Raw genomic sequence first — 17,103 nt, forward strand, 5'->3', positions numbered from 1 at the left:
TAAAAAAAATTTATTGGGTACCTAATATGTACCAGGCACTGTGTCAGGCCCTCAGCGTATGTACAATGGTGAGCAAAACCAGCAGGGTTCTAGGCTTATAACCAAGAACTGGTCATCGACTATCTAAGACTGCCTTAGATTCCTGATGCTAGTTATTATGTAAATATGTAATTTTTTAGGGGCTAGGAATTAAAAATGGTTGATTTAAGAATAGGAAAGATTGCCCCACTAAATGTTATTGTTATGAAGTAGGGAATTTCACATTTTATATATAAAATTAGAAACCAAAGGTCAACAGAGAGGGAATACATGATCTGAAGAAAAATAAAATAGACAACTGTGTAGAGGATTGAATTAAAATAATATCAATAGTATTGGGCTAACAACTGAGAGGGTGGCATAGTTGATGATGTCACACTGAGCCTATTATTGATATCACTTAATAATTTTATTCATGATGCACAAGGGAATAGAGATTAAGATCATTAAATCTGTTGATGTCATTGAGGTGTGTGGAATTGCTAACACCTCTGAGAACAAGAATCTAATTTTGAAATGACATTAGGAAATTAGAAGACTGGATCATCAAAGCAAGATGATAGTCACTGAGGACCGGTGCAAAGTAATATACTAGCAGCTTCAAGGAGGAAAAAAGCTAGCTCGATCACGGGGAATGAAGAAATATCCAGAGGGCACTGTTTTGCAGAATGACTTGAGGGCTTATAATAAGGCACACTCTGGTTAAAGACATTTATGACGGCAAGGGTGATTAAATTTTTTTTAAAACAGAATATTATTTTACTCATGACATTCATAAAAGCTTCTAAGCTTTATTATGGACAGACAGTGATCACTGATTTTTTTTCCATCATTAATAATTATATATTGAAGGAGATCTGGAACCAGAGCAGTAGTTGCGAAAACCGACTTTGGTAAATTAAATGTTTTGAAAAACAGATTAAGCAAACTCCATTCGTTATTGCTGTGAGGAGAAACACTTGTCTGAAATGGGACTGCCAAAAGGAAAATAACTGGTCTTATCTGATTTTTAAGGAAACAAGGAGTGGCGGATTTCAGACTTTCAGAGGGCAGCTCTGGCAGATTCTTCCCGCGCACATCACCGCGCTGTGCCGAGGCCATCAGACCTCGTGGGCAGGCGCCTGTGCGCTGGGTTTCCGCCTCCCTGGCTGTCCGCGGAACCAGTCCTTGAGGCCTGGCTCAAAACCTCACGGTGTAAAAAAATTTACATTTTCCAACTGCGCATTTCTGCCTACTGCTGTAGAAGCAAGTGATTCTTTAGGAGACTAAATTAAATTCTGATTATTTCACTATAAACACATTTTTCATTTCCCAGTTGCTCAGGTCATAATCTGCAAAAATTTCAATTCAAGTCAGAGTACACTTTGAAAACAGAAATCGTTTTTGGTTTTTTTAAGATTTATTTTTTAAAGGGGGGGAAGGAAGGGAGGAAGAGGGAGAGAAATAAAACAGCCACGTGCGAGAGAAACTGCCTCTGGAGCGCCCCCAACCGGGGATGGCCACAACTCAGGCATGTGTCCTGACTAGGAATCAAGATGCCCAGGCTGACACTCCACCCACTGAGCCACTCCAGCCAGGCTGAAAACAGAAATCTTTAACAAATATAATGTATTTCTTACTTTAAACAGGCTTAAATGTTGTCACGTTAAAGCCCTTATTTACATGTTTACGTGTTGTCTTCCAGTCTTTATGAAGCATATAACATTTTACATAGTTGCATCCATATCATAATGGTATTTGAATATGAATACTTTTCTTTAAATCCTACAGAGTGGGGCAAAAGTAGGTTTACAGTTGTTTGTAAGGAAAATAATACAATCATTAATAAACGGCACAAGAATAAGCTCTGTTTCCTGTACCCACAACTGTAAACCTACTTTTGCCCACCCTGTATGATAAACACCTCATCTAATTGGACTACAAGTCCTTTATGGAAAAGATGGGGAAGGGAATGTCAATGTTTCTATGTAGACTCCATAATTACCACTAAAGCAGAAACCCTAAATGTTAAGACAATTTCAAGAGGTTAGAGGAAATGAGAAATATCGTGCATATGGTGATGCCGTACAGGGTATTTTACTGAACGAGCTTAGGTAAAGTCCCAGGGTAGGAAAAGCAGCATCTGCCTAAGGAAGGGGTATAGGGAAGAGAAAACACAGCAACATCTGGTCTCTAAATGTGCCAATGTGAAAAATTTTCAGAGCCAGTTAGCTAGGGTTTGGGATAGAACAAGCAGGCAAGAATTGTCTGCCAAAAAAAAAAAAAAAAAAAAAAAAAAAAAAGCCTGGCTTTGTCAGTAAAGAAAGGACAATAATATTTATAGAAAATTGTCTATATTCAAGGTTCAAAAAAAATAATTTTGGACTTACTATGCAGCAAAATGTTTGACACCATCTATGGATAATAAAAGAGAAGAACCAGCTAAAAGGGCAACCCTTGGAAAGGAGAACCAGGACAGGAGAGGAAGGGCTCTTTTTTCTTCCTACCGGGAAGTGATGATATGTGATCATACAAATGCAAATGTCTGTGGACAGCACTGTTAGATGGTTGGAAAAGAATTTGAATGTGTACCCTATGCAAATGCATTTTATAACAAAACAAAATGTGCAAGGCCTTCCTGAGGCGGGGAGGGAGAAGGGAGCAGACTCTCTGGAGGACTGAGCCAGAAGAATGCGATGCTCTGGGGTCCTGAACAGATCCCAGGAGAGAGGGCAAGTCAAAACACAGTTCCTTAGAAAAAAAAATCTCTCTTACATTTGACTGCGAACTGGATGCCTAATGAACTTCACAGCAAAGACTGAGATGAATATAAAAAAAGCCTCTGTAAATTTAGAGCCTTTGTGTCAGAATTAGCATGAGTGTCAAAGGCCATTGAAGGCTCAGTCCTGGGCACCCGGGAAAGAATAGCAGGAGGTGACACACAGTGCTGCCAGGGCTTGGTTGTGGCCATGTGATATTTATATGTATCTGTATACATGAAGCAATTGTTAAAAAGAAATTGGGAAAAATTGCCTGAGCTTCTGATAGAGCTATTTAAGCAAGCCATTTTGAATGTGTTAAAAAATTAAGTTGTAGAAAGCCGAACCATAGGTGCCATGTTTTGCCTGAAGTGGTAAAAATACCATCTGCCTCAGTCTCTAAGCAGCATGCTTATTTCACATAGCAGTAGGCTCAACTACAGGCATACGCTCAGCTCCAGCTGGGGAAAATACACAGACGCTTGTCGATGTTTTTCTAAGCAAGAGTAGTCAACAAATTTGCTTTCTTTCAGACGTATATATTAGTTACCATTGCAAACCAAGTGTGAATGTGGTCCGAGAAGCTTCTCCACCAGTCCCAGCACATGGCCAAAAATTCCTACAATTCAATAGGCAGCGCTCTTCTGTCTAGCACTGAACTCAATCAGTCGTGTTCAACCTTGGGGCCAGGAGCCTAGGGAACACGGAAAAGTCTGAGATACACGGCCCAGGACTGTGGACCAATCACTGTAATTAAGACCCCCACAGCATTGTGCATGTGAGCAAAACTGTTAGCACTGCCTTCTCAGTCACAGTTCACTTGTGGTAATCACATTCTGTCTAATAAGGCTCCTGCTGCAGTTTTAACTAGGTATGTAAGATGTTCCCTGTTTCTCCATTTTAGAAGCCACTGGATAGAACTGCCTTACAGTTAAACAGCTTCCTTCCTGCCCAGCCCCCAGGCAGATGAGGTTCAGTAGTGGGTAGAGTACTCCTGTGCAGGAGAGACTTAATGAATTAAGAGTTGTTGGGTGCTTTGATATCTTAAGATGAAAAGAACTGCAGCTGTGTAAAGCATTCATGTCCAGGCTCTACTGCAACAGGAACTCAATTAAAAAGTAATTCAATTTCTTATCTGAGTGTCTGAATACAGACCACTGTTCTGCTCAGTGTGACAGACATCCTCGAGATCCAGCTGAGACCAAGTTTGAAATGATCTCTTCTACCCTCTCCCCTGCTGCCTCGCCAATCTGAGATGGACAAAATCTGAGAGATGGCATAGACAGCCGCAGAGCACACGGCCAAAATAATTTTCTACAGTTCTTGAAATCTAATTTTTCAGATAAAATTTGGCTTTTGAGTAAATACAACTTGGCAATAAAGAAATTTCCAGCAATAAATAAATTTCATGACTGTCTCCAGAAATGGCCACTGAATTTCAAATGTAGTTTTACACATAAACCCACTGGGGAAGCCCTAAGCCACCAAGCACCATGCCGGCATTAGTCAGCGTGAACGCCGCGACCACATGAAACAAGAGATGGCCGACTGCAGGTCCCGGTGTGTGTTCCCAGGGGCCAGCGGCACAGTGCACAAGAGAACGCCGCAAGTCGCACCCTGCCCACGCTGCCTCTGCACTTAGTAGAGACGGATATAGTCTTTCCTCCCCGCGTTACTTGGGCTTAGGTCTGGGTAAGGACGATAGGCCTGGATTGATCACCTAGACAAAGTCGTGCCCTTAACTATCAGACCATTACCACGTGTTCCAGGGCGGTGGGTTCCCGATTCCTGGCATGAGAAAGACTGTCATTGGGCGCCTGGGCAGGCAAACTTAGGACACTGCACGTTGGAGTGGGCTGTGTTGTGTAGTCAATCTGCTCTTACAAAGGCGGATCTGAGTGTGCAGTTCTTGACTCCGGACCTCTCGCGTCTCCCACACCTCTCCAGCACAGCACAAATGCAATGCTCACTCGCTGCATTTGTCAAGCACTCCTGTGTGTAAGCCTGTGCTGGGTACAGGTGCTACAACCACGAACAAAAACCCGCCCAGTGCCTGGCCTTCAGGGCGCTCACCGTCTAGTAGAAGAAAGAAACAAGCAACTAAACAAAAATGATAAATGTTAAGAAGAAAACAAATAGAGCAAACAGGGAGTGGCTACTCGAGACAGGGAAGTCTGAGTCAAGGAAGCCTGTGACGGCAGGGCCCGGGCAGCCCTCTTTGTGCTGGGGATCAGTGCCAGCACAGGCCTCGCCGTGGGAGGCCTCGAACACACAGTGCTTGGGTGGGTGAAGTGGGTAATGGAATGAAGTGGGATCTCAGCAGTACATACAAGATAAGAATGTCCCCATCCCCCCAAAGAATGTCTCCTCTCAAATTTGGAACGGGCCTAAAAGTAAAGCAGCACTATTCTAAATTGCTCACTTTATACAAAACCTGAGAGAAGACCAAAGAGGTTAAGTGATTGATACTAGATTTTGCAGTGAGTTTATGGGAGAGCTTGGTCTGGGGGTGTTTCATCTGGGCACCCTATTTTTTTTCTTTTCTTCAAACTCTTCCAGTTGTCATGTGCTTCTGCAATAAGAAACCCTAAAGCACTTCTCTGAGTCATAAATAAGCATCAATGATCAATAGTCACTCAATTGTCAAATTGTGATGTCTTTGCTTCACTTTTTGCTCATAAATTAGCTTTCTTTTACAGGACAGTAAAATCCCAGCCCTTATCTCCAAACTAGTTTATTGTAACCTTCCCCAGCAACCTTCTTAATCTGGTTGATGCCTGCAACATGTGTTAAAAGCTTTCCTTTCCTCTCTGATTGAGATCAGAAACCCTGTACCAGGTTTTCTCCTGGAACTAAAGTCATGTGTCATCTATTTTCTTACTCAGGGACTCACTCACACACCATTTACCAAGTGCCACACACTGTGTTAGGTACCAAGGATACAAAGACAAGACACTGTCCCTGCCCTCAAAGAGCTCAAGTCTATGACCTGTCTCATACAGGGATCATTAGAACACAGAGTAAGTGCAGTGGCTGAGAGATCCACAGTGTATTCAAGAATGGAGGAAAGCACCCAATCCTGCCTGCGGAACCAGGGAGGACTTCCTATAGGATATGATGCTAAATTAAGCTTTACAGGAGGAGCAGGAGGAGCCAGAAAAAGGGGAGGAACACTCCAAGCAGAGGGGTCAGGGTGAGTCCAGGCACGAAGAGCAGAAACAGCATGTTTTATGTAAGTTGGTGCTGCTGCAGCACAGGGTAGAAGGGGAAGAAGCTGGAGAGGCCCTCTCGGGGGGGAGATCAGAGTGCTTTATGTGCCATTCTAGCAAGCTTTGAAATTGCTTTATAGACAACATGGAGCTAATGAAGGGTGTAAAGCTGGAGTGTGAACCTGTCAGATTTGTGGTTTGGACATTCTGAGTGGTAATGGATTTATGGGGACAAAGGGGAGGTGGGGAGTCGGTTTTCCAGTGGTTCAGACGAAAAGACTTACACTGAGCAATGGAGGAAAGATTAAGAGGAGGGGTTGGATTCAAGAAAATTTAGCATATAAAACTGGCAGGACTTGGTCATGGAACATAGAGGTGAGGGAGCAGGGGCACTCAAGGGTGACTTCCAAGTTTCTCACACGGTTGACGGGGGGATGACAGGAGAGAGAACAAGTTACAAGGACCAGAGACAACACTAAAAGTGGACCCTCAGGTACACCACGGACTTTGGACGATACTGATGTGTCGGCGTGCTCACGGGTCATAACGGACGCAACCCTCTGGTGCAGAACACTGATGTGGGGGAAGCTGCGCGTGTGCGTGTTCTAGTGGGAACTCTGTACTTTTCATTCAATTTTGCTCTGAACCTAAAGCTGCTCTAAGAAATAAACCCATTAAAAAACAAAAAAGACCAGAGATGTCGGGGAAGATGCTGAGTTCTGTTCAAGATGCATTGAGCTCCTGTGCCTGTGGGAGACCCAAGAGGGTATGTCCACAAGCCACGTGCGCATATGATAAGACTCAAGCAGACACCTCAGACAAAGTGACACACAGGGAAGTCCTCAGTCTGGAGGTGCTCTGATTACCTAATTTTTCTTGAAGGAGGCACAAGTTTGTGAAACAGAGAAAAGGAGGGACTGCATGTCACACAGGGAAAGGAGTTACAGTAAAGGCAGGTTGCTGCCGGGAGAGCACAGGGTTCTGGGTCAGCCCTGCGAGAGAGCACTGTGGGTTTCAGCTGTCCCCCTGCCAGCAGAGCCCTTACAGGTCGTATTTCTTCCTCCCCGTCTTTGGAGTGCAGGTGTGCTCACACCCTGGATATTCCTGCTGTTGCATAAACCAGATGGTTAACATGTTCCTTTAGCCAAGTAGCTATACACATCCCACACACCTGCTAAAATGTTCCATTTGTCTCCAAGGGGAATGTGACCCAAGGGTGTTCCTAGGCTTCACTGGTAAACTGAAATCTGAACTCCTCAGGCAGTTTTTAACCAAGGCTGTGTGTCAAATTATCGGTGGCACCTTTTTTCAAACCCTTCCATCCTACCCCTCGCTGCTCTTCCCACCAGGGCATTTTCACCTTGGTGAGCGATGGTGTGATGTAGTGCTGACTAGGCGTGTGTTTCCAAACCTCCACAGGCGATGTGAGAAACACCGCCTTTAGGAGCCAGAGTCCACCCTGTGTGGTGTTGCCCAGGTATGATCTCATGGCACTAAAAGCTCTCTTCCACCCACTGGCCAAAGCTCTTTCCAGCAATGCTTCGTGATCTTACCCTGCTTAATATTTTTCCTTGTAGCACTTATCCCTTCTGGCATTCTATTATGTATCCATTTAGTTTTTCTTAGTTATCTGTGTCCCCACAAGACTGTAAGTGTCCTGAAAGGAAAGACTGGATCAGTTCACCACTGTATTCCCAACACTGAACGTGGTGTCTGAGATGAAGCAGGCACTCAATGAATAAACTTACCGTTGAATGAATCTTACCTTACCCGCGAATGCCTGTTCCTTAATGGGAAATGTCCCTCAGCTTTGAATGTGATTATTCTTTTCACTTTTCAAATGTAAACAAAAACCAAACACCAAATTGAAATGTAGAAAACTGCGTAGTATAAATAAAATGTACTTACCTTAGAATAGTTTAATCTCCCTTTCTCTCGAGCCTAAAATAGAAAAAGAAAAAATAAATTCATTAGTTCTTTAAAAATTATTTCGTGCTCTCATAACTTTTCTTCTTAAAGAATAAAAGGCAACTTCCTCCTTCTTATATATCTCTACATATTTCTATAATGAGCTACAGAGATAGACAGTATATATGTATTTACTTCAGCATGTAGTGTGTATATAAAATATCCAAACACACTGAAAAGCTGAAAGAACAGCACAAAAGCACACGCAGCAGCAGACACGTGACATCATCCCTCTGTGCTTCCGCGCTTGCCCTGTAAGCACAGAACAGCGATTTTCAACCGGTGCGCCATGAGAATTTTTAACACGTGCAGTACCTGACTATTTAGTCAGGGGCACTGACCTCTTTTCCCTTAGATTGTCGAAGTACAAAAATGACAACAGCCAACACAACAATAGCTGCGTGGCGTGAATGTATCAAAACTATGCCTATTTTTTTGTCAGATCAGCAACATATGTATTTTTTGGTGTGCCACAGAATTTTAGAAGTTTATGTGTGCCATGAAATGAAAAAGCTTGAAAATCGCTGGCACAGAACATCTCATACATAACCACATGACCACTATCAAATTAAAGAACCTAACAATAATGCCATATCATCTAACATACCATATGCAAATTTCTCCATTGTCCCTGGAATATCTAATACAGTTTATTTTCCCCCAAACCAGAATTAATCAAGGTTCACATACTGCATTTGGTTTTTATGTCTCAGTTAAGTCTAGAGTAGCCCCTCCCTATTTTTCATGAAATAAAAATGAAAACCATTAACTTTTTTCATAAAAGTCACTGACTTTTTCAAGAGACCAGGGCAGCTATCTTATAAAATGTCTCTCTTTTGGGATTTGTCACATTACTTCTTCATTGTGCCATTTAACTCATCCCTACTTTGCCTGCAAACTGAAAGCTGAGTCTGAAGAAGCTTGCTTAGGTGTAGCGTAAGCATTTTTTGCAAGGACACTTTATATGGAATGTGGTGATCTTCCCATCGCATCAATTCAGGAGGCACAACACGCCGGGCTGCCCCACTCGGCAACCCTACAAATCGGACGCGGGGCTAACACGTGACTATCAGATGGTGCTACCGCAACGATGCACTTCCTCCTGCACAACTGGTGATCTGTGGGGCCCATTTTTGACTTTGCTTGGGATAATTTTTATTATGTTGTATTATGTCCAGAAGACCCCTCCATCTGCTCCCCGCATGCACCAGGAATGAGGATGGAAAGAAAAGGTGAAGATGAAGGAGACACCCCGGATGAGGCCACATTTTATTTTAAGAATATTTTTAATTATTAAAAAACAATTTAAAATCAACATATATACTCAAAAGTGTTATATATCTACTTTTAATATGATAGAGGCAACTGATGTGTTCATCTTTGCTGGTAGGTGAGCTCCTTTTTCTGTAGACTGGAATAAAACTTCTCCTGCCACCTCTGCACGGAACAGGAACCCTTCAACTTATGTGTGAGTTAGGTCTTGAGACAATTCGTTCTCGAGCCCAAAATGACCCTATACAGGCAATAAACATGGGCAGATCACTTTCATGAGAGAAACGGAGACGTTAACAACCTTGGTCCTGACTCTTATGGCTTCCTTACAATCTTTTAAAAATTTATCCAAATATGCCTGGATTGTTATTTTCATAAGTGTTATAATAAGACACTGTTCATGTATTAAATAATGATACCATCACAAACCACTTTAAAATTGTGATTTGAACATTTTCAATGAAACTAAAGGCTTCTGCAAACAATGTACTATAAAAAAGAATTTGGGGTTTTGAATCTATTTGAAGATTTTGGGGGGGGACCTAGGATTCTCAGTAAACTAGAAAGAGTTTGAACTTAGTCCTGAGATATATTATACCAAGAAGAATTTGAGTCAGTTCTTGCAGAACTTTTAAAACCAAGACTCTTCTTCTCTCTGCTCAGATATTTATTATTTACTTGCTGGTCTGTTTATGAACGTCTTTTCCCAAAACAAAGTAGTTTTGTCTATACTGATAATCCTGCTCCCCCACTGTAACTTTTGCAGGAGTGGTAGGGAGCCTGAATCCTGTAAATAATCCATGGCTTGTGTATAATGGATTGTGTATTGTGTGTGTACATTGTGTGTATTTGTGACAAAAAAAATATATTTTTGTGTACATTGTGTGTATTGTGACAAAAAAATATATATATATTTTTGGTCGCAATATATATATATTTGGTCACAAGCCATGGAATATTTACAGGATTAAGGCTCTGGACCACTCCTGCAAAAGTTACAGTGGGGGAGAGGGATTATTTAGATATATATTATATATATGTAAAATATATAATATATATTAAAATATATATTATATATAATATATATATTATATATATAAATATATATATTATATATATAAATAAAAAGTCTATCCATAGATATATAAAAAGCCTGTCCATAAAGTATCCAGTCATGTTCTATGAAAAATAGAGACATTTATTGAAAAAGACACAAGGTACAAGAAACACTGTGTATATAGGACAATGATGTCTCAGTCCCTTTCAAAGTAGGCACCTTGGGACCTCACACAGTTCTCCCAATTGCCATTAGCTGCCCCATCGTGTTTTCCTGAATCTCATTGACAGTCTTAAATCTCTTTCCTTTCAAAGGTGATTTTAGTTTTGGGAAAAGTCAGCAGTTGCAGGGTGCCAAATGTGGGCTGTGGTGGGGACTGAGTCACCTGGGTGATTTGATGTTTCTCCAAGAAACTACATGAAATGTGATGCATGAGCAGGTGTGTTGTTGTGATGAATGAAGCTGCCAATCACCAGCTGTCTATAGCTGAGGACTTCTGAATCATCCCAATAGTTTCCATGTAGGAATGTCCAAGCCTAACATAGAATTTGATGCAGATTCACTGTTGCTCTACTCACTCAGTCATTTTGAATGTGACGGCCACACAGTACACATGCTCACTCATTGGCATCTACCACCCCCACTGACCAGTACAGTGAAGTTGTCGTTGTTCTCTCACACACATTCCAGTCCCCTTTTCTTGGCTGCCAGGTTACATCAATGTCGGACAAGCCGCTCTTGTTATATTAACAATGGCTGGAGTTTTTCTGGACAGGATGTTGTATATTTCCAGCTGCTATGTGGGTTAAAGTCTGTATGTGTCATATACATACCTGAAGTACATATTCTCATATAAAATTTTTTTTCACAAAAAGTTTTTAGAATAAAAATATAGCAAATTAGAAACAGATACAAACGATGATTTACTCCCCTACATCAGAGTATTTCTCATTAAACATTACCTCTTCCATTTCTTTCTGTAAAACAGCTATTCTGGAAGGAGCCATAGTCTCCGTTTCACCTGGTGGATGCCCATTTACCAAATAATTACTCATGGTGCAGTTATTTGGTTTAGGCACTAGAGACACAGCCACAAACGGAACAGATAAACATCTCTCTCCTCCTGGAGCTTATACTCTAGAGCAGGGGTGTCAAAATCATTTTCACTGGGGGCCACATCACCCTCGTGGTGGTTGCCTTCAAAGGGCCAAATGTAATCTTAGGACTGTATAAATGTAACTATTCCTTCACAGTTAAGCAAGAGCTCGGTGTTGCTGCCAGGTAGAAATGAAGTGCCGGGCTGGATAAAACAAGGTGGAGGGCTGGATTCAGCCCGTGGGCCTTGTGTCTGCCACCTGTGCTCTAGCGGGTCGCAGTCTTGTTTTACGTAAGCTTCACATACAATCTCCCTTTAGAACGAAGGCTCCAAGAGAGTCGGGAAAACCCCTCCTGCTCACAACTACATTCCACGTCTAGATCAGGGCTAATATATAGTAGATGGTCAATAACATTTGGTGAATGAAGGAATAGATGGATGGATGCTTTTTCTTTGTATGTCTTGGTTATTGAGTACTGTCTAGTCAGGAAACTTACAAAGCAAAATTCACTGGATTCACTCCTAGTCCTAGGAAAGCTGAGTGTTTAGGTTCAGAGCCAGTTTGTAGCAACTGTGGAGCCGTTAGATGATGCCGTACAGATAATTTTTACCTATATTGAACAATACCGTATTTCCACTTCATTACCCAGCTTCTATCTACAAGTAGACTAAGGAAGGGAATCTATATAAAATAAAGTCAAAGAACCCATGGAAATCAAACAACAAAAGGGTAGAACACAGAAGAATGCTCCAGCAGCCTTCTCACAGAGGCAGTGGTGTAGTGTAATTAAGCGCCTCAACCTTGAAGGAGTATGTTAGAGTGAAGAGAGCCCAGAGTGGTCTCAGGAGACCTGAGAAGATTTCAAGATGCACCTCAAAGCCTCTGGTGCTCAGTAGGTCTTGTCTACACAGGAAGGCAAGTGGCCTAAGATCTTACCTGTGACCTCCTGGGAGGATGGATGAACTAGGAGACAGAAAATATGGTTTCTAGTCCATAATAGGTTAATGCCTTAAATAATTTATTTATTTATTAATTTACTCTGACCACCCTAAATTGTTTACTAGGTAAGAATTTTACAAACATTACTTATGTTAGCAGTAACAGTGGAGCTGGAGAGTATTGCGCCTTCTCCGAGCGGCACGGTGAGAACCACCAACAGTGTGGTGGAACCTGTGGCCCTTTCCAAGGCCACAGCTCTTGTAGCTGCAGATGTCAGCCCTCACGTCTCCCTGTGCTTGTGGACTGGTTTGGTGATCCACTGGGGGTCAGGATTACTTCCAATAGCTTTACGGAATGGATCAATGAGGATAACCTCAAAGAATTTGAATGTGGAATCTTCACCAACCCAGTAACAATTCAGGACTCTCGGAGCCCCACAGTGGTGCCCAGCTCTCCCCTCAGCAACAGACTGAAGGCTTCGGACAAACTTCAGCTGGTTAACGCCATGATGGGCAGGCTTGCCACAGTTCACACCCTTAGGAACAGGGTGTCTGCGGCCACCATGGTGCACACGAATCCGATATATGATATAACCTTGCTTGGCCTGGTATCCCAGCCTGCGCACTGAGAAGGAAGCACATCACATCGGACTGCTTCTTCCTCCGCAACTCCTGGATGTACTTGTAAGTACCCATCTTGGCTTACCTGATGACTTCGGCCAGACAGAGAGGAAGAGCCTTTCTCTCACAATCCCTTTTGGGTTCTTCCAATACCTTGAATAATTTAAAAACTTTTATGTGGGCCTCTATTTTCTTATCTGTAAGATAAGATTACTGGACCAGAGCGGACCAGATGTTCCCAAACGCTGGGCTCTCACAAACGCTGGGCTGGCTGAACCAGAACCACTTGGGCAGCTTGGTAAAAGTGCAGATCCTCTGTACTCTGGCAGTGAGATTCTGAGTAATTTGAAGACCACCGGTCTAGCCCATGTCTAATGTCCTTTTTGACTTGTGCTTCTGTATGCATCAGTGTTTACTTCAAAGGTTAAAAGAGAACTTTCTAAACTCCTTAGGTCTCAAGGAAAATGGAGTGCTGTAACTTCCCCCTTTTTCTGACACCTGCCATTTATCATGTGTATTTCTAGCAGAGCAAGATTTTATTAAAATAACTTTCTCACTGGGGCCCAAAATAGGCTGATATAAAATAAATGCAGACTGTATTTCAACAGCCAGCCATCCTAAACCTCTTCCTGCCACACTGTTCATTTCCAGAAGCCACTGTAAATTCAGCCACACAAAGCAATTCCCCAAGGGCTTCATTAGTGAGGTCTTTAAAAGGGATTTACTCATCTTTTCCCCTCCTGTAGGTATGCTTTTTGTCAATCCAGGCCCTAAGAAAAGAGAGTAATTTCTCTAGTCTTTAGCATTTCACAGAGAATGGTGGTTTGAACCTTGTTTCATTTTTCCATCGTGAAGGGGGGTAGGTCCAAGACGGTGGCAGAGGAGGTGGAAACTACATTCACTTCCTCCCAGGACCAAACTGGAAGTAAAACTAAAATGTGGAGCAATCAACCTGAATAACAAACTGAAGGATACCTGAAGAGAAGTCTTATAAGCAAGGATTTACAGAAGAAGCCACACAGTGAAAGGGGGTAGCTGAGATTCTGGAGGGATATCTCAGCTGCAAAGGTTCTCCCTGAGAAGTGTGGGGCCTCAAGCCCAAGCTGGGCTCCCCAGCCCAGAGAACAGAGCCAGGGAGAGGTGCCCACATAATATCTGGCTGTGGAAATAAGAGATTTTGTCTGCCAGGGAGAGATAGGAGTCTGCCAGAGACATAGGTGTCCCTTAGAAAGCCAATGCACAAAAATTTGTTCACAGCCACTGACCCTGGGCTCCAGCAAAAGGAGGGCAGAGGGGAATAGAGTTGAGTGAGGACAGCCTGGGGTTTGTGGCTCTGGAGAGAGAGCTGAAGGGACCCCTGTGCTGAGTCCGTCTCCCACACCGCAGACGCCATCTTTCTTGGGTGGGGCACTCCCCTCCATTTGGCTTCAGGCTCGGGGAAAGAAACAACCCTACCTTCTAGACTCCCTGCCACCCTACACAGTGGAACTTGTGCCTGCTGAGGAGACAGCTGCCTGGGCCAGGGTGTAGAGGTCTGGGTAGAGTCAGGGGGTGTCAGTGACTGAGTTGTGTGGCTTTGGAATGGGGGCCATCCCCCCACATTCCCCTAAGCATGACCAGCACCTCCCCTTCACAGGAGATCCACTAGCCCCATCCTTCTGACTCCCAGTGGCCTGTCCTGCTGAGATCAGGCTCCTGGGAGAACCTGTGACAGACTAAATTGTGTCGCTCTAGGACAGGGGCCATTTCCCCTACAGGTCTGGCCAGTGCAGATCCTTTCCTTCACATGGCCAAATCTTAGTCTGTTTGGGTCTGATAAACACTGCTAGCCTTACCCTGATGACTTCCTGAGATCTCACCCCATCACAGAGGTGTACAAACCCTCAGCAGGTGACAGCTAGACTGGGTATACCATGGGACATTTGCTGAGTGGCCCCAGACCCAGCACTGGCACCAAGTTTGAACCAGTGTCAATCTGGTGAACACTACTCGCCCATACCTGGTGACTCACTGAGACCCCACCTCATGCAACTGAATGACCACTAGAGGCACTTTTAATTACTGAGCCTAATGGGCAGTTAGCAAGCAGAGGCAGGTGGAGGCAGATCTCAGGGGACCTTGGGACATTAGCTGACGTGCCTCTGACCCTGGTACTGATAAAAGCCAGCCTAGGTGCATAGCTTGATTCTTTCCACACACACCCAGGCCCAGCAGAGGCAGCCACAAACTGTGGGTTGCTTTGTAGCTCCAAAGAGGTTGACAAAGGCCAGTCACAGGCAGTACCTGACATTGGCCTGTATTGGAGTCCCTCCTAAAAGACCCCAGAATCAACACACCCAGTGGTCAGCTTCAGATATTAGAGTGGGATCCAATTAGCTTTACAAGCAGCATGTTCAAAGGGAGACCTCAACAGGCACCAGACCCTGCTGCAGTGAATTCCACTTCGTGTAGTCATCACCTGCACAGCTGCTTGTACACTGTGGTCGAGGCTGATTCTCACAGTCGGCCAGCCTGAGGGTCAACCCCATGTACAAACAGAGTAATAGTAATCAAGACTCAATTACAACAGGAAGGTCCACATAACCCACACAAAATACATTTCTCGAGCACCCAGTTCAGGTGACCAAAAGGACTGCACCACTGGGTCCCATAAGACACCAACTACACAAGGCCACCCAGCAAGACTGAGAGTCATAGCAGAACTACCTGATACACAGAAACAAACACAAAGGGGCAGCCCAAATGGGAAATGAAGAAACATGCCCCAAGTGAAAAAACATCCAGAAAAAGAGCTAAATGAAATGAAGGCAAGCAATTTATCTGTTTAAAAAATGGTTATAAAGATGCTCAAGAAACTTAGTGAGTACAACAACATGAAAAAGGACAAAAAATATAAAAACAAACCAGTCAGAAATGAAAAATACATGATCTGAAATGAAGAATACACTAGAAAAAAAAAAACAGTGGGTTAGATGAAGCAGAGGAATGAATCAGTGACTTGGAAGACAAAGTAGTAGAAAACACCCAATCAGAGTAGCAACAAGAAAAAGAGTTTAAAAAAATGAGGATAGTTTAAGGGACCTTTGGGACAACATAAAGTGTAACACCATCTGCATCATAGGGGTACCAGAAGGAGAAGAGAGAGAGCAAGGGATTGAGCACCTGATAGAAGAAATAATGACTGGAAACTTTCCTAACTTGGTGAAGGAAATAAACACACAAATCCAGAAAGCACAGAGAGACTCCAACAAGATGAACACAAAGAGGCCCACACTAAGACACATCATAAATAAAATTGGAAAGGTTAAAAACAAGACAATATTAAAGCAGCAGGAGAACAACAGTCCTACAAGGAAGCTACCGTAAGACTGTCAGTTAATTTCTCAACAGAAACACTTCAGGCCACAAGGGATTGGCATGAAATATTCAAAGTGATGAAAAGCAAGAACCTACAACCATGACAGCTTTATCCAGCAAGGCTATCACTTAAAACTGAAGGAGAAATAAATAGCTTCCTCGACAAGAAAAAGATAAAGGAGTTTGTTACTACCAACCAGTATTGTAAAAAATGTTAAAGGGCCTGCTTTACGAAGAAGAAGAAAAAAGTAACAGAGGAACCTAGTTAAAAGAATAAAATGGCAATAAATACATATCTATCAATAATCACTTTAAATGTAAATGGCTTAAATCCTCCAATCAAAAGACATAGGGTATCTGAATGGATAAGAAAATAAGACACACATATATGCTCTCTACAAGAGACTCACCTGAGAATGAAAGATACACATAAACTAAAAGCAAAAAGATGGAAAAAGATATGTTACGCAAATGGAAAAAAACAAGCTAGGGTAGTAATACTTATATCTGACAAAGAGTATAGTAAGAGACAAAGAAGGACACTACATAGTGATAAAGGGAGCAATACAACAAGAGGATATAACCATTATAAACAGTTATGAACCCTAAATAGAAGCACCTAAACATATAAATAAAATCCTGATGGACATCAAGGGAGAGATTGACAGCAATACAGTCATAGTAGAAGACTTTAATACCCCACTGACATCAATGGATAGATCTCCCATACACACACACACACAAAATCTACAAGGAAACAGCAGTCTTAAATGACACACTAGATCAGAAGGACTTAATCAATATCTT

At 42.7% G+C, this 17,103-nt stretch overlaps 1 protein-coding gene and 1 pseudogene across 2 annotated transcripts in view; both read right to left on the reverse strand.

Annotated features, from left to right (window-relative positions):
• Nucleotides 1-17,103, reverse strand: part of PDSS2 (decaprenyl diphosphate synthase subunit 2) — a 241,908-nt gene that overhangs the window by 13,763 nt on the left and 211,042 nt on the right. For both annotated transcript variants that reach the window (XM_024551782.4, XM_045188650.3), the window contains exon 7: nt 7,895-7,927. In XM_024551782.4, the coding sequence (XP_024407550.2) occupies nt 7,895-7,927 (33 nt within the window). The remainder of the gene's footprint in view (nt 1-7,894; nt 7,928-17,103) is intronic.
• On the reverse strand, nt 12,472-13,014 carry LOC112297178 (large ribosomal subunit protein eL15-like; annotated as a pseudogene).

Source organism: Desmodus rotundus, chromosome 11 (genome assembly GCF_022682495.2).
Source record: "Desmodus rotundus isolate HL8 chromosome 11, HLdesRot8A.1, whole genome shotgun sequence".
Taxonomy (NCBI): Eukaryota; Metazoa; Chordata; class Mammalia; order Chiroptera; family Phyllostomidae; genus Desmodus; species Desmodus rotundus.